The sequence below is a fragment of the Theropithecus gelada genome, chromosome 1 (assembly GCF_003255815.1).
Source record: "Theropithecus gelada isolate Dixy chromosome 1, Tgel_1.0, whole genome shotgun sequence".
Classification (NCBI taxonomy): domain Eukaryota; kingdom Metazoa; phylum Chordata; class Mammalia; order Primates; family Cercopithecidae; genus Theropithecus; species Theropithecus gelada.
In genome coordinates this window covers 148,175,587-148,197,903 of record NC_037668.1, presented here as the reverse complement: position 1 = coordinate 148,197,903, position 22,317 = coordinate 148,175,587, and the positions used below count along the sequence as shown (strand labels likewise).

The window sequence follows — 22,317 nt, the reverse complement described above, 5'->3', positions numbered from 1 at the left end:
GTCTTCCTACTACAAAGCATGTCTACACAAAGCATGTGGTATATTTGTTAGGTATCTGATATTCATTATTTCTACTCTTCATTCAAAAAGGAAATTTTAATGGTCCTCAGAGAGTTGAAGTCACTTAACCTTGACCACACAGTGAGTAAGCTAGGACTTAAACTTTGGTTAAGTTTACTCCAAAAGCCTATATACATTTCTTTATCTGATTCCCTATAAGAATTTTTAGCAGAGATATTGTACAAATCACTACAAAAATTCATTGAGGAATATATGAATTGCAATATTAGGTTCTCTCAGTTTGTATATGAACAATATATCACAATTTGTATACGTACCATGTATCACAAATATATCACAGATACATTTGGATAACGCAGAATACAATGATGTCTGTAGCCCTTAGAAACTATAAAAGCTTCCATATTCATAATTTCTTTTGATCTTTTCAACCTGAAAGGGGAGTATTATTGGCCCCATTTTATAGATGAAACTGATGTTTGGAGAGCTAATTCAGCTGCCCGAAGTCAATTAGCTAAAAAGTACCCCAGTTAGAACTTGAACTTAGGACATTTGATCCCAGATGCCACCCTTTCAGCCGACTGAACACTGAACTTGCAATATTATATCATCAACATTTTCTGATGCATGGGGAGTTGCCCACAAGATGGCCGAATAGGAACAGCTCCGGTCTGCAGCTCCCAGTGAAATAAATGCAGAAAGTAGGTGATTTCTGCATTTCCAACTGAGGTACCTGGTTCATCTCACTGGGACTGATTAGACAGTGGGGGCAGCCCATGGAGGGCGAGCAGAAGCAGGGTGGGGCACTGCCTCACCCAGGAAGTGCAAGGGGTCAGGGAACTCCCTCCCCTAGCCAAGGGAAGCCTTGAGGGACTGTACCTTGAGGAATGGTGCATTCCAGCCCAGATACTATGCTTTTCCCACGATCTTCACAACTCGCAGACCAGAAGATCCCCCCGGGTGCCTATGACACCAAGGCCCTGGGTTTCAAGCATAAAACTGGGAGACCATTTGAGCAGACACCAAACTAGCTGCAGAAGTTTTTTTTCATACCCCAGTGGCACCTGGAACGCCAGCAAGACACAACCATTCACTCCCCTGGAAAGGGGGCTGAAGCCAGGGAGCCAAGTGGTCTCACTCAGCACATCCCATCCACACGGAGCCCAACAAGTTAAGATTCACGGGTTTGAAATTCTCACTGCCAGCACAGCAGTGTGAAGTTGACCTGGGATGCTCAAGCTTGGTGGGGGAAGGGGTGTCTGCCATTACTGAGCCTTGAGTAGATGGTTTTCCCCTCACAGTGTAAACAAAGCTGCTGGGAGTTTGAACTGAGTGGAGCCCACCGCAGCTCAGTAAAGCTGCTGTAGCCAGACTGCCTCTCTAGATTCCTCCTCTCTGGGCAGGGCATCTCTGAAAGAAATGCAGCAGCCCCAGTAAGGGGCTTATAGATAAAACCCCCATCTCCCTGGGACAGAGCACCTGCGGGAAGGGGCGGCTGTGGGCACAGCTTCAGCAGACTTAAATGTTCCTGCCTGCTGGCTCTGAAGAGAGTAGCAGATCTCCCAGCACAGCGCTTGAGCTCTGCTAATGGAAAGAATGCCTCCTCAAGTGGCTCCCTGACCTCTATGCTTCCTGACTGGGAGAAAACTCCCAGCAGGGGTCAATAGACACCTCATACAGGAGAGCTCCAGCTGGCATCTGGAGGGTGCTCCTCTGGGATGAAGCTTCCAGAGGAAGGAACAGACAGCAATCTTTGCTGTTCTGTAGCCTCTGCTAGTGATACCCAGGCAAACAGGGTCTGGAGTGGACCTCTAGTGAACTCCAGCAGACCTGCAGCAGAGGGGCCTGTTAGAAGAAAAACTAACAAACAGAAAGGAATAGCATCAACATCAACAAAAGGATGTCCACACAGAAACCCCATCCAAAAGTCACCAACATCAAAGACCAAAGGTAGATAAATCCACGAAGATGAAGAAAAACCAGCACAAAAAGGCAGAAAATTCCAAAAACCAGAATGCTTCTTCTCCTCCAAAGGATCACAACTCCTTGCCAGCAAGGGAACAAAACTGGATGGAGAATGAGAGAAGTAGGCTTGAGAAGCTGGGTAAGAACAAACTCCTCCGAGCTGAAGGAGCATGTTCTAACCCAGGGCAAGAAAGTAACCAACTTGAAAAAAGGTAACTAGAATAACCAGTTTAGAGAAGAACATAAATAGCCTGATCGAGCTGAAAAACACAGCACGAGAACTTCGTGAAGCATACACAAGGATCAATAGCTAAATTGATCAAGCGGAAGAAAGGATATCAGAGATTGAAGATCTACTAAATGAAATAAAGCATGAAGACAAGATTAGAGAAAAAAATAATGAAAAGGAATGAACAAAGCCTCCAAGAAATACGAGATTATGTGAAAAGACCAAACCTATGGTTGATACGTGTATCTGAAAGTGATGGGGCGAATGGAACCAAGTTGGAAAATACTCTTCAGGATATTATCCAGGAGAACTTCCCCAACCTAGTAAGACAGGCCAACACCTGTCTTCTCACTGCCAGATTCATAAAACAAGTTCTTAGAGACCTACAAAAGAGACTTAGACTTCCACATAATAATAGTGGGAGACTTTAAAACCCCGCTGTCAATATTAGAGCAATGAGACAGAAAATTAACAAGGATATTCAGAACTTGAACTCAGCTCTGGTCCAAGCAGACCTAACAGACATCTACAGAACTCTCCACTGCAAATCAACAAAATATACATTCTTCGCAGCACCAAATCGCACTTATTCTAAAATTGACCACATAATTGAAAGTACAACACTCCTCAGCAAATGCAAAAGAATGGAAATTATAACAAACAGTCTCTCAGACCAAAGTGCAATCAAATTAGAACTCAGGATTAAGAGACTCACTCAAAACCACACAACTCCATGGAAACTGAACAACCTGTTCCTGAATGACTACTGGGTAAATAAGGAAATTAAGGCAGAAATAAATAAGTTATTTGAAACCAATGAGAACAAAGACACAATGTACCAGAATCTCTGGGACATAGCTAAAGCTGTTTAGAGGGAAATTGATAGCACTAAATGCACAAAAGAGAAAGTGGGAAAGATCTAAAATTGGCACCCTAACATCACAATTAAAAGAACTAGAGAAGCAAGGGCAAACAAATGCAAAAGCTAGCAGAAGACAAGAAATAATTAAGATTAGAGCAGAACTGAAGGAGAGAGAGATATGAAAAAACCCTTCAAAAAAAATCAGTGAATCCAGGAGCTGGTTGTTTGAAAAGATTAACAAAATAGATAGACTGCTAGTCAGAGTAATGAAGAAGAGAAAAGAATCAAATAGACACAATAAAAAATGATAAAGGGGATATCACCACTGATTCCACAGATATACAAAATACATCAGAGAATAGTATAAACACCTTTATGCAAATAAACTAGAAAATCTAGAAGAAATGGATAAATTCCTGGACACATACACTCTCCCAAGACTAAAGCAGGAAGAAGTCGAATCCCTGAATAGACCAATAACAAGTTCTGACACTGAGGCAGCAATTAATAGCCTACCAACCAAAAAAAGCCCAGGACCAGATGGATTCACAGTCAAATTCTACCAGAGGTACAAAGAGGAGCTGGTACCATTCCTTCTGAAACTATTCTAAACAACAGAAAAAGAGGGACTCTTCCCGGACTCATTTTATGAGGCCAGCATCATCCTGATACCAAAACTTGGCAGAGACACAACAACAACAACAAAATTCAGGCTAATATCCCTGATGAACATCGATGTGAAAATCCTCAATAAAATACTGGCAAACTGAATCCAGCAGCACATCAAAAAGTTTATCCAACATGATCAAGTCGGCTTCATCCCTGGAATGCAAGGCTGGTTCAACATACTCAAATCAATAAACATAATCCATCACATAAACAGAACCACTGACAAAAACCACATGATTATTTCAATAGACACAGAAAAGGCCTTTGATAAAATTCAACACATGCTAAAAACTGTCAATAAACTAGGTATTGATGAAATGTATCTTAAAATAATAAGAGCTATTTATGACAAACCCACAGTCAATATCATACTGAATGAGCAAAAGCTGGAAGCATTCCCTTTGAAAACCGGCACAAGACAAGGATGCCCTCTCTCACCACTCCTGTTCAACATAGTACTGGACGTTCTGGCCAGGGCAATCAGGCAAGACAAAGAAATAAGTGTATTCAAATAGGAAGAGAGGAAGTCAAATTGTCTCTGTTGGCAGAAGACATGATTGTATATTTAGAAAACCCCACTGTCTCGGCCCCGAATCTCCTTAAACTGATAAGAAACTTCAGCAAAGTCTCAGGATACAAAATCAATGTTCAAAAATCACAAGCATTCCTATACATCAATAATAGACAAACAGAGAGTCAAATCATGAATGAATCGCCATTCACAATTGCAACAAAGAGAATAAAACACTGAGGAATACAGCTTACAGGGGATGTGAAGGACCTCTTCAAGGAGAGCTACAAACCACTGCTCAAGGATATAAGAGAGGACACAAACAAATGGAAAAACATTCCATGCTCATGGATAGGAAGAATCAATATTGTGAAAATGGCTACACTGCCCAAAGTAATTTATGATTCAATGCTATCCCCATCAAGCTAACATTGATTTTCTTCACAGAATTGGAAAAAACTACTTTAAAGTTCATGCGGAACCAAAAGAAAGCCCAGATATCCAAGACAATCCTAAGCAAAAAGAAGAAAGCTGGAGGGATCATGCTACCTGACTTCAAACCAGACTACAAGGCTCCAGTAACCAAAACAGCATGGTACTGGTACCAACACAGATATATAGACCAATGGAGCAGAACAGAGGCCTCAGAAATAATGCCACACATCTGCAATCATCTGATCTTTGACAAACCTGACAAAAACAAAAAATGGGAAAAGGATTTCCTATTTAATAAATGGTGTTGGGAAAACAGGCTAGCCATATGCAGAAAACTGAAACTGGACCCCTTTCTTACATCTTATACAAAAATTAACTCAAGATGAATTAAAACTTAAACATAACACCTAAAACCATACCTTAGAAGAAAACCTAGGCAATACCATTCAAGACATAGGCATGGGCAAAAACTTCATGACTAAAACACCAAAAGCAATGGCAACAAAAGCCAAAATTGACAAATGGGATCTAATTAAACTAAAGAGCTTCTGCACAGAAAAGAAACTATCATCAGACTGAACAGGCAATCTACAGAATGGGAGAAAATGTTTGCAATCTATCCATCTGACAAAGGGCTAATATCCAGCATCTACAAAGAACTTAAACAAATTTCCAAGACAAGGTCAAACAACCCCATCAAAAAGTGGGTGAAGGATATGAACAGATACTTCTCAAAAGAAGACATTTATGTGGCCAACAAATATGAAAAAAAGCTCATCATCACTGGTCATTAGAGAAATGCAAATCAAAACCACAATGAGACATCATCTCACGCCAGTTACAATGTTCATCATTAAAAAGTCAAGAAACAACAGATGCTGGAGAGGATGTGGAGAAATAGGAACGCTTTTACATTGTTGGTGGGAGTGCAAATTAGTTCAACCATTGTGGAAGACAGTACAGTGTGGCGATTCTTCAAGGATCTAGAACCAGAAATACAATTTGACCCAGCCATCCCATTACTGGGTATATATCCAAAGGATTATAAATCATTCTACTATAAAGATACATGAACATGTATGTTTGTTACAGCACTGTTCACAATAGCAAAGACTTGGAACCAACCTAAATGCCCATCAATGATAGACTGGATAAAGAAAATGTGGCACATATACACCATGGAATACTATGCAGCCATAAAAAAGGATGAGTTCATGTCCTTTGCAGGGACTTGGATGAAGCTGGAAACCATCATTCTCAGCAAACTAACACAGGAACAGAAAACCAAACACCACATGTTCTCACTCATAAGTGGGAGCTGAACAATGAGACCATATGGGCACAGGGAGGGGACCATCACATTCTGGGACCTCTTGTGGGGTAGGGGACTAGGGAAGGAATAGCATTAGGAGAAATACCTAATGTAGCTGACAGGTTGATGGGTGCAGCAAACCACCATGGTATGTGTATACCTATGTAACAAGCCTGCACGTTGTGCACAGGTACAGCAGAACTTAAAGTATAATAAAAGAAAAATGACCGGGCATGGTGGCTCACACCTGTAATCCCAGCACTTTGGGAGGCCGAGGCGGGTGGATCACGAGGTCAGGAGATCGAGACCATCCTGGCTAACATGGTGAAACCCCATCTCTACTAAAAGTACAAAAAATTAGCCGGGCGTGGTGACGGGCGCCTGCAGTCCCAGCTACTAGGGAGGATGAGGCAGGAAAATGGTGTGAACTCGGGGGGTGGAGCTTGCAGTGAGCCGAGACAATGCCACTGCACTCCAGCCTGGGTGACAGAGTGAGACTCTGTATCAAAAAACAAAACAAAATAAAAACAAAAACAAAAAACATTTTCTACTACATCATTTCTTTTGCCATATTTCCCCAAATAATTAATGTTTTATTCTATTCACAGATTTCTAACTCCTGGTAGAAGTACAAATCTAAACAAGCATAGCAAATCTGACTAAAGAGAGTATTCTAACTCCTAAAATACCTCAAGATTCATTTTGCTTGTTATAAATTCAGTTACTCTAGCTTTCTTTGGCTAATACTTAAATTAAACCTTATATTTAGTTGTATTTATGGTAAAAAGCATATAGTGAGTTTCTTCTTTTATCCATCATAATCCCTAAATTTAACCGATATAGTTTCTCCATTTACATTTATCATGATTACTAATATACCTAGATTTATTTTTACTATATTATTTAATGTTATTAACTTTGCTTTTTCTATGAATTTTTATTTCCTCCTTTCTGGAATTTATTGCTTGCTTATACTATCTTGAAGACTATATACAATATTTCTATCCTTTTAAGTGATGACCTTTAAAAGTCAACATGCATATCTCGCTTATTCCCTCACATTTTACATACTATTGTCCAGAGTTTTAGTTCCATCTTACTTTTATACATCCAAATTAATCATCTACATGGTCACTGTCTCCATCATTATTACTTTTATACAGTTAATATTAATTTAGCTTTTAGTACATGCTCAACAATTTCTTTGCTCACCATTACTTCCTGAATTTCATTCTTTTTTAATGGATTCTGTTTTCTTCTGCAAGAGGTATCAAATTTAGTAGTGGTCAGTCTTTATCTGAAATGACTTTATTTCATCCTCACTCTTGGGTAATAATTTAGCTGGATATGTAACTCAGGTTGATTTGGTTATTTTGTCTTAGCACTTTAGAAATATTATCTATTACGTTCACAATTGTACTGCTATTTTTAAGTTTGCTACCAGTACAATTGCATTCTTACGTAGGTTATATTTTTTCTCGTTGGCTGCTCTTAAGTCATTTTCTTTGTCTTTGGTGTTCTGAAGTTTTATTACAATGTGACTTTATTTATATTTAATATTTCTTAATATAGACTCGTACTTGTTGAGTATGAAAATTCATGTTTTCCTTCCGTTCTAAAAATTCTTATTTTCCTAAATATTGCACCATCTTACTCTCTCTACTCTTCCTTCTGTAAGTTCTATTAGACACAGGTTGAACTTCATTGTCCTTAAGTCCTTCAGCCTCTTTTATATTTTCAATCATTTTATCTCTCTGTGCTGCTTTTATGTAGCACAGATATCACGCTTCAGATCTCTCCTAAAATTCAGTGTCTTTTCAGTTATATCTGATCTGTCATATAACCCATTCAGTGATTTGTGTAGTTTTTAAGATATTTTCATAATAAAATAATCTCAAATTTCTACTCAATTCTTTACCACATCTGTCTTTTCTTTGTCTACAATTATTTCCTCTCCTTTTTGAATTTGTTTTTATAATTAACTTTTTAGTTTTGGTTTATGAGATCGTCATTGGCAGGTTTTCATTTGTGGTGCTTCTTTGAGGCCTGGGTTGAAGGCCTACACCTCTAGAGTGGCTTCGAATGTGCTCCTGAAACCAGTTTTTATGTTAATTTTTGGCTTAGTGTAATTTAGGACCAGAAACTCATGTGAGGGCAGCCTCTTGGTCACAAATCTTCAGAGAGTTTTCTATTTGGAGCCCAGTGAGAAATAAGATTCTTTATCTTCCACTGTGCCTGTGGATGAGTTTTGTTTCCAGTCTGCCCATTTCTGAGGATGGAGCTTTTAGAGGTTCTGACTTGATAAGGAGACTTAACGCTCAGATCCCAGGCTTGACGTCCCGTCCACGAGGGAACTAACGAACATGCCTTAGGTTTTCAAGCTTGCCAGTAGTATGAGTGGGTGTAGGGGCTGCTCAGGACCATTTTGGTCTTAAACATTTCCCTTTCTTTCCTGCAGTCTCAGCTATCTTTGTAAAAAGATGGCTTCAAATTTTATTCAGTGTTTTCAGGTGTTTGGTAGTTTAAGTGTTTTCTCATTACTTAGTCTTTTATCAGGAAACAGCAATTCTTTTCTATCTTTTCTATCTAACATGTGTGCTTACTCTGTCCATCCTGTACTGAATGATAATGGAAAACTGTTTATTAAGATTCTACTAAAATACATAACTGAAGAGTGGGCTGGTGGTGTATGTGTCAAGAGGTGAAGGATTGCATATATCCCAGGCTTTATTATTCATTCAGATAGAGCCTGATTTCAAAATTAATAATGATCCCCTTGGAAAAGTCTGCCTGTTTTAAAATCCTGAAAGAGCTACAATAATCTACAGCAGCTATATGGACCCAGAGATAGCAGGAAATAAAAATATAATTATTGATAAGATAAATTTGGACAACTACAATCTAGTACCTTGAAAAGGAGCTTGGTTACACCACACATTTCTGATTATGTTTGGCATGACTTTTAATTGCAAATGAGCCTTTAAAAAGTCTTCACCCATTATTATTATTTACAACCTGCCTTCATTGCCTTAAATATTCATGAAAATTATTTTCCTATTGAAATATCAGTAGGACATGGAGAAAAAAGTTGAAAAGTCACAAAAAGCTGTAATGTAACCTCTTGCCAAGAACTCACATGTTCATGAAAAAAAAACTACCCTAGAGCAATATGTATATCAAGACATTAAACTTCAAAAGGCATTTCATTTCTATACTTAAAATGTATAGAAAAAAGGCTGACTCCTTATAATAAATATTTCACTATGGTATTATTTCAATAGAAAGCAAAATAGTAACAGGCAATATTAATTGTGGATAACATTGAATTTCATACTGTATAGTGGACAAATTTTTTAAAAAATATAGTAGCCACAATATCTCAATAAATGAACTTAAATCTTTTTACTATTAAATCCTCAATAAGCTATGCCTTCTACCAAAAACACGGACCACAACCAACATTGCTAACTGCCTTTTAAAAAAGTGTTAATAATATTCCTCTTATTTTGTTCACTGCTTTTCTTCACCTTTACAGATGACATTTTTCAAACTATAAAATGCATTCTGCTGGCAAACCTTCTTGCTTCGATAGTTCTCAATTTTATAATAGTAAATCTACATCCTTTGCTACTGAGACATCCACTATCTTTCAGTATGTGACTTTGAATGAGGCAGAGAAAAAGCTATACATTAAAAAAATCAATATCTAACCTTATCAATATTCATTTTACTTTGTCAATACAAAATACAAAGGTGAAAGAGCAGTAAATAAGCTAAAGCACTGAAATAAATTTGGTGTTCCTGTCACAATTAATAAATGTTCAAATGATAACACTGCTGGTTAGTCTAGAGCTTTCTAAAGCGACTGAAATTATGCTTCAAAGCTATTGCTAAAAGAAGGTGAGAAAAATTTTCAATACACTAGCAGGTAAACGTAATCAATTCTGGGTTATTAATTTCATAGGGGGCCTTAAATCTTTTATTATTAAAAGTGTTATTTCTTATGAATACAATTTGTCTTTAGTCATAAATGGTTATACAAACCCAGTTTTGGATTTAAAGGGTCTAATTATAGTTTTCTGACAACTTCTTGGTAAATCCTCTCTAAACTTGCTGTTTGATTGCATAATATTTCACATATAAATCAGAGGGGATTATCAAACAATATGCAAGCTGTCAGTCTGTTAACTCTTACTCCCTATTTCAAATAAAAGAGAGTTATCGTCTGCATTTTTCCTGTTTAGAGTTAATGCTGACTAAAGGCAAAAGACACTGAAAATATATCTCAATTCAATGTGTTTTTCAGGAGTTCTGCAAGGGCCTATAAAAGGGCAAGAATATTGTCCTTAGCTAAAATTCAGAAGTTTACAAATATAACTGACTCTTTATTATGTGACTGACTCTTTTTCAGAATTTGAAAACTGTAATTTTCAGAGACAAGATGATCTAGGATTTACACGCTCATTATCAAAGTGTATTTATGCAAAAACATTTCTTACTTGAATTTGGATAATAATCTACACTGTAGAGTTGATTCATTAGCATTAAAAGATATTCTATTTAAAACTGAGGACTTTAAACTTAACCTCTTCCTCTTTGAAACAGTTATGCACAGATTTTAAAAATGGGTCGAAAATGAGTGATGCAATTCTCCTGCTCCACTACTTTTTGAGTAATAAAAATTTTCTAAGAATTTTATTTTCTAAGTTAAAATGTAGTAATACCAAAATCCTGGCTATTAAGAGAATCACAACAATTCAGAAATATAAAATCTGGAATATGCTGGTGTGAGCTTATAAAAAAAACTGTTTTAGGCTAAAGTTCAATGTTTGTACCCATACGCCATATAAATGATTTCCTCTGATGTTACTGAGTTGTAATGTCAAAATCACCTTGCAGAAATAATTATATTATCCTCTCCTCAACCATTATGCATTTTCCTTCTCATTTCACATATGTTCAGAGTGTTAGGACGTGACCCCAGTATTTTCTTTTCCTTATTGCTGCCACTAAGGTGCTTTAGTAGCATTCCTAAGATTGTTCTTGTACTGTTTCTGCCACTAATGCTTGAATCACTGAAAGATAAGAAAATTCAGGGACCATTCAACTGGAATGGGGATGTTAAAGAATCCTATACCTGCCTTATGAAAGATCTGAATTGCAAGACTAATGACATGTGTTTCATCCAAAATGTGGCTACATGTTCATGTATGAAGAGATATATTAGAAGTATTTCATGAATATTCTGCATTTCTACATAGTAAGAGTTAGATAAATCTATAAAACTTAAGGCATACTATATGCCTTAAGTCAGCATATGCAATAGGACAATCTTTACATATAGATAATATGTATATAAAGAATATATATATATGCTAACAAAGAGGCTGTAAGTACATTTTTATAGAAAGAACATGGATTTAGGAGTTATGCAGACCTAGGCTTGAAACTTTCCCTTGCATTCAATAATTCTGTCATCTTAGGTAGCTAACCTAACACTTCTTTGCATCTTAATTTTACGATCTGTAAGGTGATGATAACACCATCTCCCTCATACAGTTGTTATAAAGATAAAATAATAAAGTTTCTGGTACACAGTGGGTACCCAATAAGTGGCAAATATGATTCTACACAAATACAAATGCACTCTACACACAGGTGTTTCCTAATCTTGAAAATTCAGTACTGCCAGAAGACGATCAGGTATGCATCTAAATGCATAATTTTAAATGTAGTCCCTTATACGGAACCACTGCATTAGAAGTGCTCCAATTTTAAGTTATTCTTCAATTTTCTAGTGCTTAACTATGGAACAGGTTCCCTAAGTAGAGAGCGTGGCTGGACGCAGTGGCTCACGCCTGTAATCCCAGCACTTTGGGAAGCCGAGGCAGGCAGATCACCTGAGGTTAGGTGTTCGAGACCAGCTTGGCCAACATGGTGAAACCCCATCTCTACCAAAAATACAAAAATTAGCTGGGCGTGATGGTGGGTGCACGTAATCCCAGCCACTTGAGATGCTGAGGCAGGAGAATCGCTTGAACCCAAGAGGCGGAGGTTGCAGTGAGCCAAGATCGTACCACTGCATCCCAGCCTGGGCAACAAGAGTGAAACTCCATCTCAAAAAAAAAAAAAAAAATATAGAGACTGTAAGCTTCACATCTTTTCTTCCTCTTAAACTCACCATGCAACCCCACCCCGCCAAAACCATGCATATACTTATATATATTTTTATTTTCACTGTTTACTCTCCTGTTGATATGAATCTTATTTTCATAGTCTATAATTAAAATCATTTTTTCCTATAAAGGCTGCCCAAATGAAACTAAGAGAAAATTTATAAATCTGTGTGGTTATAGATCCCAGGCAATAGGGCCAAGGCTATTATTTGCTGTTTCTACACTGAAAAACGTTTTCTCATAGAGCTTGCTGCACCACAAATCCATCATGGTTAACTTGTTTATTTATATGTGGGTGTCCACATTTTAATGCCTACTTGGCTTCCTCCTATCACTGACTTTATCTGTGCCTCCCTTACCACTGCTCTTGCATGAGATGTTCAATACATACTATTTTATTCACAACCTTCACTACAAGGCGAGTCTTTGCCCTTTCAGTAAGTAAGGCTTCCTGTCCTCTCCGACCTACAGTGACTTCCCTCTGATCAGCACTTGTAGTTTTCTCAAGACCACACTCATTATTAGAATGGCATATTATTAGAATGACATGATTTTTGAGGTAGAAGTGAGAGCTTTCTCAGTCTAATGCTAATGTTGTCTAAAGAAGGAATGAGGAATCTAAGACTGCTACAGAGCTGGGACTAGAAACCAGACTGTCACATTCGTTCAGTCAGGTTTCCATCTCCTACCACATGGGGTCTTGTGTTTTGGGGCTGCGGCTATACTTTTTGAATTTATTACTATTAATCTCTTCTGGGGTTATTTGTCATTTCATCTATTTATGCCTTATTTTCCAACAAGACTGTAAATTTATAGAGGCCAAAGATATAGCCCTTGAAGTTTTTGTATCCTTTTAATATCTTGCACGAAATCTTGCATTTGAGCAGGGGTGTAACATATACATTAATGACTGGTTACCTGGAAAATCTACAAATGGAACATGCAATACATCCTGATACCACAAGCAAATGATTTGTTTTAATAGCTTCTTGCAACTGTGCTTCTTCTTCTTCATTGCAAGTGATTAAGAACTGTCTACATTTTATTCTTCATGATTTATGAACTCTACATTTGTGTTCCACTCTAACCCTGCTTTTGTTTTACCTGCGGTAGTAGGTCCAGGCAAAGGTGCAGCTTTTCTTCTCCGTTTGATGTCTCCCGTGCATAAGGATCCTAAATGCATGCTTGTTTGCCTACGAGTAATTATCAGAAAAAACTATTAACAAAGAAGAAAAAAATGACACATAAATACACAGCTTGTATCATCTGAACCTAAATCAAAACATTCTCAACAAAGATGGAGCTGCATAGTAAAATCACCAATCTTGTTTATATCGAAACATAATTACGTTTGTTGACAAGCGTTCAGCAGCTAAATGCGCCATCATAAATTGTTACCGGAATGAATAATATAAAAGGAATGCTTTTTAATTTTCAAAACTGGCAATCTTTCTGGCTCAACATAAAATCAAGCACTGTTGCTTCTGACAGGAAAATGGCTAAGATTAATTATCTAAAGAGATCACAATATTGTTGCAAGGTTATCAATTGGTTACTAATGCTTTACTGTCAGAACAACATCTATTACAGGAAAAGTATGATCAATTTCTTTTAGGATATTATGCAGCAGTGAATTCTCTTAAAACATTTTAAATAGAAGGAAATAGTGATGCTTCCCTTATAATTCATATGATTAGAATTCTTCAGTTAATTATTTATTAGCTGAGTGAGAAAACATAATTTGAATGCATTAATGCTGGTCTACTGCTATTTAACCATCTAACATGATAGTGGATTATATTTCTAAAAACATGATACTTAAAAACTGAGAAGTGGATCTTCTGCTATTTTTGGAACAAGCTATTATACAATTAGTCTTCTGTCTAATCTTGGTCTCCTAAATTGAAAAGTTATATAAAAAAATAAGAAATGGGCCAATTAGAAATCAAGACGAATACAAAAAAGAAAGGATTTAAAGTCTTCAAACTTTTCAAGCTATAGAAAGATTCTGTGTTCATTTCCTGTGTCATAATCCTTGATGTAGGGTTGGGATAGGGCCTGGGGAACATGAAGCAGAAATAAATGAAGCATGTTTATGACAGCACATGTTCTCTTAGTAAGACAGAGAGATATCTGACAGTATCCTGAGGTTTTAAAGAAACTAATTTGAAAATAAACAAATTATTAGGGAAAAAGAAGGAAAAATTAACTAAAATTAATTCAGGTAAAATTCAAAACTCAAGATATATATTTAAATACATATACTCAGATGTTTAAATATAATGAAAAATTAGTGCTGGAGAGTCCAGTTATTTCAAATATAGATTTTATTTATAAAGCACAAAATACAGTCATAATTAATGATCTGAGTAATCCAAGGGCCATAGGCAGCCAAAAAAATATACCACAAAACCTTATCAATGTATCTTAACAGGAAATGAGCATTTGTATGTTGTCTTTTACCTTTTTATTGAGTGCATACTGTTTCTGTTACAAAATAATTACAATTATTAAAATATTTCAAAAAACCTTCCAAAAATTCATTCTGTTAATGACTAAATTAGCTCTGCTTTGCTCTCCAAATGTTCATTGACATGAATGACTATAACATTTTTATTGGATTTTGAGGTATGGTCTTGGCTCATGATGCCAAGAAAAATGAATAGTTATGACTGTGTCTCCTTTTTAAGATTATATATACATTTTTTAAAAGTAGAATGATGTCACAGGGAAGACATATTCTTTTTGTACAAATTTAAAAGTTATTCCTTTACTTATTCAGCAAACATTTATCAGTATCTATTATGGACTTAGCATAAGACTCCAGTGGTGGTGAAAATAGGGAGAGGGGAAAAGAGAAGATGGAAGATACAAAGGAAATGAAACTTTCAACTCTTATTATTGGAAGAATTTAAAGTCTGAGTGGAGAAATAAAACATAAATCTTTGTATATGAAATAATTAGGTACAGTGGTAGTGGCAGCAGGCATAACCAACTTTATTAACGACTAGGAAAGACTGTATTATTTAGTCCTTACAACAATCCTAAATATGCTGCATCAAATACACATTTTTTCCTTGGTAGGATAAAATTTGTGCTTCCACAGAAAAACTATGCTTTCAGGAGTATACCGTTTCAGTCACTGAATGCTAATTCTATGCAAGCTCTTTTACAACTCTACCTTGTAGCTAACCGAAAGCAACGGGAAATACTTCTTAACTACAGAAACAGAAATAAATTCTGTTCTATGAACGACAACCCTGCTATCTGTGGAAAAGCTAGTTTTTGGTCCATTTAAACAATCATTTCAATAGTCCGTTACTCTATGTACACTTGAGCTTCTTTGACTTCTGCTTTCAACTGGTTACAACATCTGCCCAGTTCCCTCATTAGCTAATGAGTTAAATAAAATCTTTAACACATACCCACTTAATATCCGTATGACAGTCATAATATAACCTTTTTGTAAAAAAATATCCTTTCACATATCTTATCCCTATTGAAATCTCCCCTTAGCAAAAGACTGCAGTAAAGTTTACCTCCTGCAGAGCATATACCAGATAGACTCAGATATCAGAAATAGCTGAAGAGGAGGGGAAGGTACCATTCTGAAAACAGGGAATAAAGTGGGAATCTGAATTCTGCAGTGTGGGTCTTCTGTCATCAAGCTGTGAAAACCAACTCATGAACTAGCTACTTCTCATCCTGTGTTAAAACATAATAAACATTCTTACAGATTAAGCCACTGCAGGTCAGGTTTTCTGTACTTGCTGCTGAACGAATTCCTGAGTGATAAAGAGTTTGCTCTGTTCAGGGAGTTATGAGTAGTTCAGGATGTCTGCAGAGCAGTGTTTGCAGAAGGGACTGTATAACATGAATGGAGAAGAGCACTGGGGCTGGATCATGGGGCCATACATGCCATCTTTGCCCCATGAAGGTGTTTGGACTTAACAGCAATGTGGAGTCACTAAAGATTTTATAAAAGGAGAGAAAGTAGACCAAGTGCATGGGTGCTGGTAGAGAGCTCGAGTTGGACAGGGTTGAGACTGAAGAGAGAGGAGACCAACTAGGTTTGCCATAGTTCACACACACACTTCCTCATCTCAGTTATAATAACTAAAGAATGATGCAAGTTACTGCACAATGAAACTTCCTGGATGTACAAATATTAAATATCACAAAAATTTAAAAAGAACTAAGGCTGGTTTTATTGATTTCAGATATTTTTAAAGCTCAAACTAAGCTAAAACAGTTATTAGCCAGGACACGTTTCTTAAGAAACACCTTTTTAGAAATAATCAGAAGAAATACTTGAGCGTCTGATATCAGACACTCACATTAATACCATTGGTTTCTACTTACTTTGTTCTTGCACTAGTTATATATAATTGGAGTATTCTAATTGCTTGAAAATAACTCTCTCAAGTCAATATTGCCTTTATAATTATTTTTTCATACTTCTTACAATTTATTAGGTAGGCCTATTTACAAAGACAGTGAAAAACAAACTTCAGGAACAACCAACTCCCTCTTCTAAACCTTTTTTTTTTTCCATCTGCTGGACCAAACATTTTGGGTATCTTCACAGAGCAAATGAAATACAACATTTTCATTCAACTCCCTTCCCCCACCCCCAACATAGCTGCATAAAGGAAAGGAGAAAAATGTTCAAGGAGAATAAAGTTAATAAACTCAGCAGCACTGAACCTGAAGACCTGAGCCATAAGAAAAACAGCTAGCTGTATATTTCAGTAATTCTATCAAGAATTCACTATCTACTACAGCGCATTGAGAGATCTGGATTATTGATCAGTAAGATTACTCCACTTAGGCTTGCCCCACACCCCCCTTCTTTCAGACAGGTGCAGTGGAGTTGCTACAAATGACACTAAGTAAGGTTTACTCTGTTATTTAGTTGTCACTCTTGATGTAAACCATAACAGTTATTTTTTAATTTAAAATCAATGAATGTCTCAAAGGCATCCCTGTTTCTTCAGTCTAAATGAGTCATTTGTCTTTGCAAAGGAGAACATTTGGAATACTACTCAAGGTGATGGTTGGCATTTTCTGTTTCTTTATTCTGTGGTGTTTTGAGAATGACAATGTAACGTCCTAGGAACAGACCCAAAGTTATTAAAGAACAATATTAAGATCCTTTTGTAAGGTGTGTCAGAAAAACACCAATCAACTAGATGAGTATATTTGTTTTAGCTGGGATATTTGCATGGGGGAGGAAAAAAAGGGAGACAAATCAAAACCAACCTATCCTGAAGCGGAAAGGATGAAGAAATGATGCTTTTCTGTTACAGGTCTGTCACTTACGATTTGAAACATGGTTTCCCATGTATTACTTCTGAAAATTTTCCTATTAAATATTAGAAAAGCAGAACTCAAAAATAAGTTATTTTGTTTTATTTTGCTTTTTAAACAGACTTCACTTGGCTTCTCCCCATCGTTTGCTGCAAGCTATCTTTTAAATGGGGTGGAGGCAAGAAGCTGGACATCTTATCTGGAGGGAAAAACGTAGAAACAAAACAAAACAAAACAACAACCCAATAAACTCAAAACAAAAAACAGAAACAAAAACTCTACTGAGAACCACCATGTCTGAAAACTTGGCTTTTGACATGGACTGACAAGGACTGAAGCAGGCAGTGTCAAACGCAATAATATTAAAGAGAAGACAATAGGAACTTGTCTCTTCATTGTATGCAATTACAAACAGAGGCTTTTCAGAGAATTAGGCCTAGTTAAAGCTGCCCCCTGGATAAAATGTGTTCCCAAGCAGCCTTGGACAAGCTGCAGAAGAGAGACAAACAGACGTGACTATGGGCCCTGGCACTTGGCAAGAACACTCACTGTCAGTTAGAAAAATATCAGCCTGGACAGGGCATCAGCTGCACAGAAATAAAGCAGGTCTGTGGTGTCACTGGAGGAGCATTCCAATGGCAGAGAGAAGGATGGGGGTTGGGAAACCCAGCCCCGTGTGAACTTCCTTTTCTAGATCCAAATTACCCTCCCCGCTTTATTTGGTGTCAATATGTCTCAACATATTAAACTGAACAGACAGACATCAGTATCTAGCTTTTTTTCCTCTAGTACCCAAATGCACAATACAATACGTATCAAGCACTTTCAGGTATAAATGTTTTTTAACGATTAGGAGGATTGAATTAAATCCTTGTTTTTCTGGCCGGGCGCGGTGGCTCACGCCTGTAATTCCAGTACTTTGGGAGGCCAAGGTGGGCGGATCACGCGGTCAGGAGATCGAGACCATCCAGGCTAACACGGTGAAACCCCATCTCTACTAAAAATACAAAAAATTAGCCGGGCATGGTGGCGGGTGTCTGTAGTCCCAGCTACTCGGGAGGCTGAGGCAGGAGAATGGCGGGAACCCGGGAGGCGGAGCTTGCAGTGAGCCGAGATCGCACCACTGCACTCTGCACTCCAGCCTGGACCACAGAGCGAGACTGCGTCTCAAAAAAAAAAAAAAAAAAAAAAAAAAGCTTGTTTTCTTTTTTTCCTCCCCTTTTTGAGACAGAGACTCACTGTCCCCCAGTTTGGAGTGCAGTGGCACTGCTCACTGTGACCTCTGCCTCCTGAGTTCCAGTGATTTTCCTATCTCAGCGCCACGCCTCCCTCAACCCCCCGGTCCCCACGGGACTACAGGCGCATACCACCATGCCTTACTAACTTTTGCATTTTTACTAGAGACGGGGTTTCACCATATTGGCCAGGCTGGTCTCGATTTCCTGACCTCAAGCGATCCGTCCACCTCTGCCTCCCAAAGTGCTGGGATTACGGCCACCGCACCGGGCCAAATCCTTGTTTATAATGGTGGTGTTTTCTTTCAAAGCAGCTTTTTGTGCTTGATCTCTTTGGACATTCATAGCAATCCTTTGCATTTGGTATTGTGGATCACAGCCCGACCAGTTATTGGCTCTGGTCTTTTCTCTTGATGGCTTTGCTCATTTGACTTCACATTCTGCCTCAATCCCATTTATCTTCTCTTTGGAACAAACCTGACCTTGGCAAGAGGTGGTTTAAGTTTTAGCTCAGTGCACTGAAGTCAGTACTTGGGTTTCAGTAATTGGGTCCAAGCTTTATTCTAGACTTACCCTACCTTACCACAAACCTTGCAGTAACTTAGTTCTTTCAGAACTGGGTAATTGCCTTGACCTCCTAGATGCTCAACTCCTGGCCATGAAATGGAATCTGGTGATGGAGGCTCTTTATAATGCTGCCTGCTGACCCTTCTCCAAGCATCAGCAGCCCCTGGCTCCTATCCCTGTTCAGTGCCTACTTGTTGGCAACTCTTGACCCTACGTTGATTAACCTGCTACCACATGTAGCCTGAGGCTCTACCCCTTAGATAGAATGATCTGCCTGCCACTGTGTAGTTCCTCTCACTGCTTCAGATGGATCTGTCCTGTTAGTGCCTCTTCCACTCTAGTCAGAGGGTTCGAGTCCAAAATTCCCAGTCTGCTTTACCCTGCTACAGGTAATTGGTGGCTTCTCCTGGAGCTACTGTTTATTGTGTTTCCTATGTGTCTAGTGTGAGTGAGCCACTGATATGGACAGGAGACAGGGAAATACTGGGTAGAAGAGGGCGGTTCCCCGGGAAAGGCCCCACCCTCAAGCCTGGAAATCTGTAGTCCTAAATGAGAACAGGCATTCCTGTTTTTGTGTCCAAAAGTTGCCTTTGGCCTGTCACACCTCCCTATCCTGTACCCATATAAACCCCAGGCCACAGGCTCCAGAAGCAGACAAGGAGAAGACAGACAAAAGAGCAGAAGCACAGAAGAATGAATGGTGTAGCAGAGAGAAGAGATGGAGCATCTGAACGTCAAGAAGAATTTGGGGATAGTCAGAGAGGAGATCAGCCGCTGGACAGCCAAATTCCATGGGAAGATCATCTTCCCACTCCATCCCCTTCCCAGCTCCCCATCCATCTCACTGAGAGCCACCTCCACCACTCAGTAAAACCCCTGCATTCACCATCCTGAAGTCCGTGTGTGACCTGATTCTTCCTGGGTGCCGGACAAGGACCTGAGTACCAAGAGGGCACTGAGCTGGTTAACATTTAAGCTGTCTGTAGATGGCAAAGCTAAAAGAGTGCACTGTAACATACACCATGCCCACTTGGGCTTTGGGAGTCACAAGTACCCATCCCTAGATGCTACTGTGGGGCCAGAGCCCCAAGGTGCTCACCTCTGGCTCCTATACCTGCCCATTTGCGTGTTCCCCCTCCGTAAGGGGTTTGAGGGCACACGGTGGACCAACAGACAAGTCACACCCCTGTCACACCTCCTGCGAGGGGGGACAGGGAACACTCCCGTCTTAGCACCGCTGTGTCAGAAGCCTTCTGAAGGAGCTCAAGGGCCTCATTTCACTCCTGCTGCCACCCGGCTAGTCAAGGACTCTCCTGGCTCCTCAAAGCAGTGTCAGCAGGGCAGAAATGTAGTGTGCAAGGAGGTGAGATGCAGGAGACAAGGTGGTAACCTTCAGAAAGGCCAGAAACTTCCTGAAATTATGTGCAAAACACATGTATGCACACTTTTCTAGCAAGAGGATGCATGAATTTTATGTGACTCTGAATGATTAACGGAGAGGGTTTCCCAAAAAACAGACTCAGTAGTTTTAAACCAAACTATTCATAATCTAAAATAGAAAATGCTTGTCTTAAAATGTCATTGGAATATTTAAAATATGCCATATATATAGGTCATCTTTTAAAATCACAATATCAAAAAACACAGAATAAGTGCGTACACTAAATTAAAATATCCAAAGCAATGAATATGCATAGGTCTGGGTCGAAAGGCATGGAAGACTGTGCAACAAAATACTGATGATAACGATTTGTGTGTGATGGCATTTTGTGGGAATTTTCTTCTTTACACTTCTCATTTATTACTATTTTTTCTTATAAAACATGCAATGAAAAAGATACAAATTATAACTAGATTAATTAGAAAAGAGAAAGACAATGGTATTGATAAATATAAGTGGTTTTGGCAGCTGGATGAATTTCTCAAAGGCAAAGTCAAGCTTTTCACACTGGGGCAGCTGTAGTGTAAATTCAAGCTATAGGTTGCATTGGTTTGATTTGCATTTGGGATGAGCCAGGGAGTCAGGACACGTTCCTTCTTGTATCATCATGTCTGCTTTCTCACTAGAGCTTTGAAAAAGCCCGCTTATCGATGTTTGAGAAGGCTTTTTATCAGCCTGTGGCATGTTACTTACATTCTCTTTGCCTCAATTTCCTTAACTTCAAGAATTATGATTAGACTAGTGCTTACCTCAAAAGATTTTATTTAGAAATCATTTATGTAAAACATTTTAGCACATGCCTATACAATCAATAGCTGTTAGCTATTACTCTTACTATTATTATCATCCCCACCCTTCAGATAAGCAGCCCAGGCACAAAAAAGTTAAGTAGTGACCTACAGTCACAGTTAAAGGGAACAGATGGAAGGCACTTTGCCATACAATACATGCAGAAGAATGCTTAGTGTAGGGTGTCACTAAACTCATACCAAACAAACACATAGCACAGTAAACTCATTACATCTGAAAACTGCCATTATGCTACAATAAAGGAAGAATTAGGGTCATTTAAAAAATCATGTAGGTATTTTTTTGGTAGTTAATAGAAAGGTTAAGCTTTTCTTCATTGTCCATTTCTGCTTGCTTTAAGTGTGTCATAACATACAAGAATGAAGCACTCATTTTCATTTCAAAAACTCAATTAAAGGACCACAAGAGTCCTTGAGACGAAAACCCACTGATATTCTGACATCAGTCTATTGCTGCAGATTCTCTCTTGGCCACCATTTGGTACTGTCTACTTCAAAGATGTCTTGCTTCCTTCATATGGTATGTTTCATGCTTTATCTAAAGCCTAGAGGGACTGCTAGTCCAATGATACCATTCCTTGTGTACGTTAAGAAATACACGACACCCTATTCCTTAACAGCTTAGTTAAATATTTCTTTTGTACTGCTTCATTATTCCACACAAATGATAACTGAAAATGGTAGCGGCTGTTCTATGAAATTCAGGTAATTCTTACAACTTCCTTAGTTTATGTAAATGAAGACATTCTCGCATCTGGGGGAATGTTAGTCTTTT

At 38.2% G+C, this 22,317-nt stretch overlaps 1 protein-coding gene across 1 annotated transcript in view; it reads right to left on the bottom strand.

Moving 5' to 3' along the window:
* Positions 1-22,317, bottom strand: part of GPATCH2 (G-patch domain containing 2) — a 211,379-nt gene that overhangs the window by 9,369 nt on the left and 179,693 nt on the right. Inside the window, exon 9 of the mRNA XM_025397492.1 lies at positions 13,285-13,373. Within this exon, the coding sequence (XP_025253277.1) occupies positions 13,285-13,373 (89 nt within the window). The remainder of the gene's footprint in view (positions 1-13,284; positions 13,374-22,317) is intronic.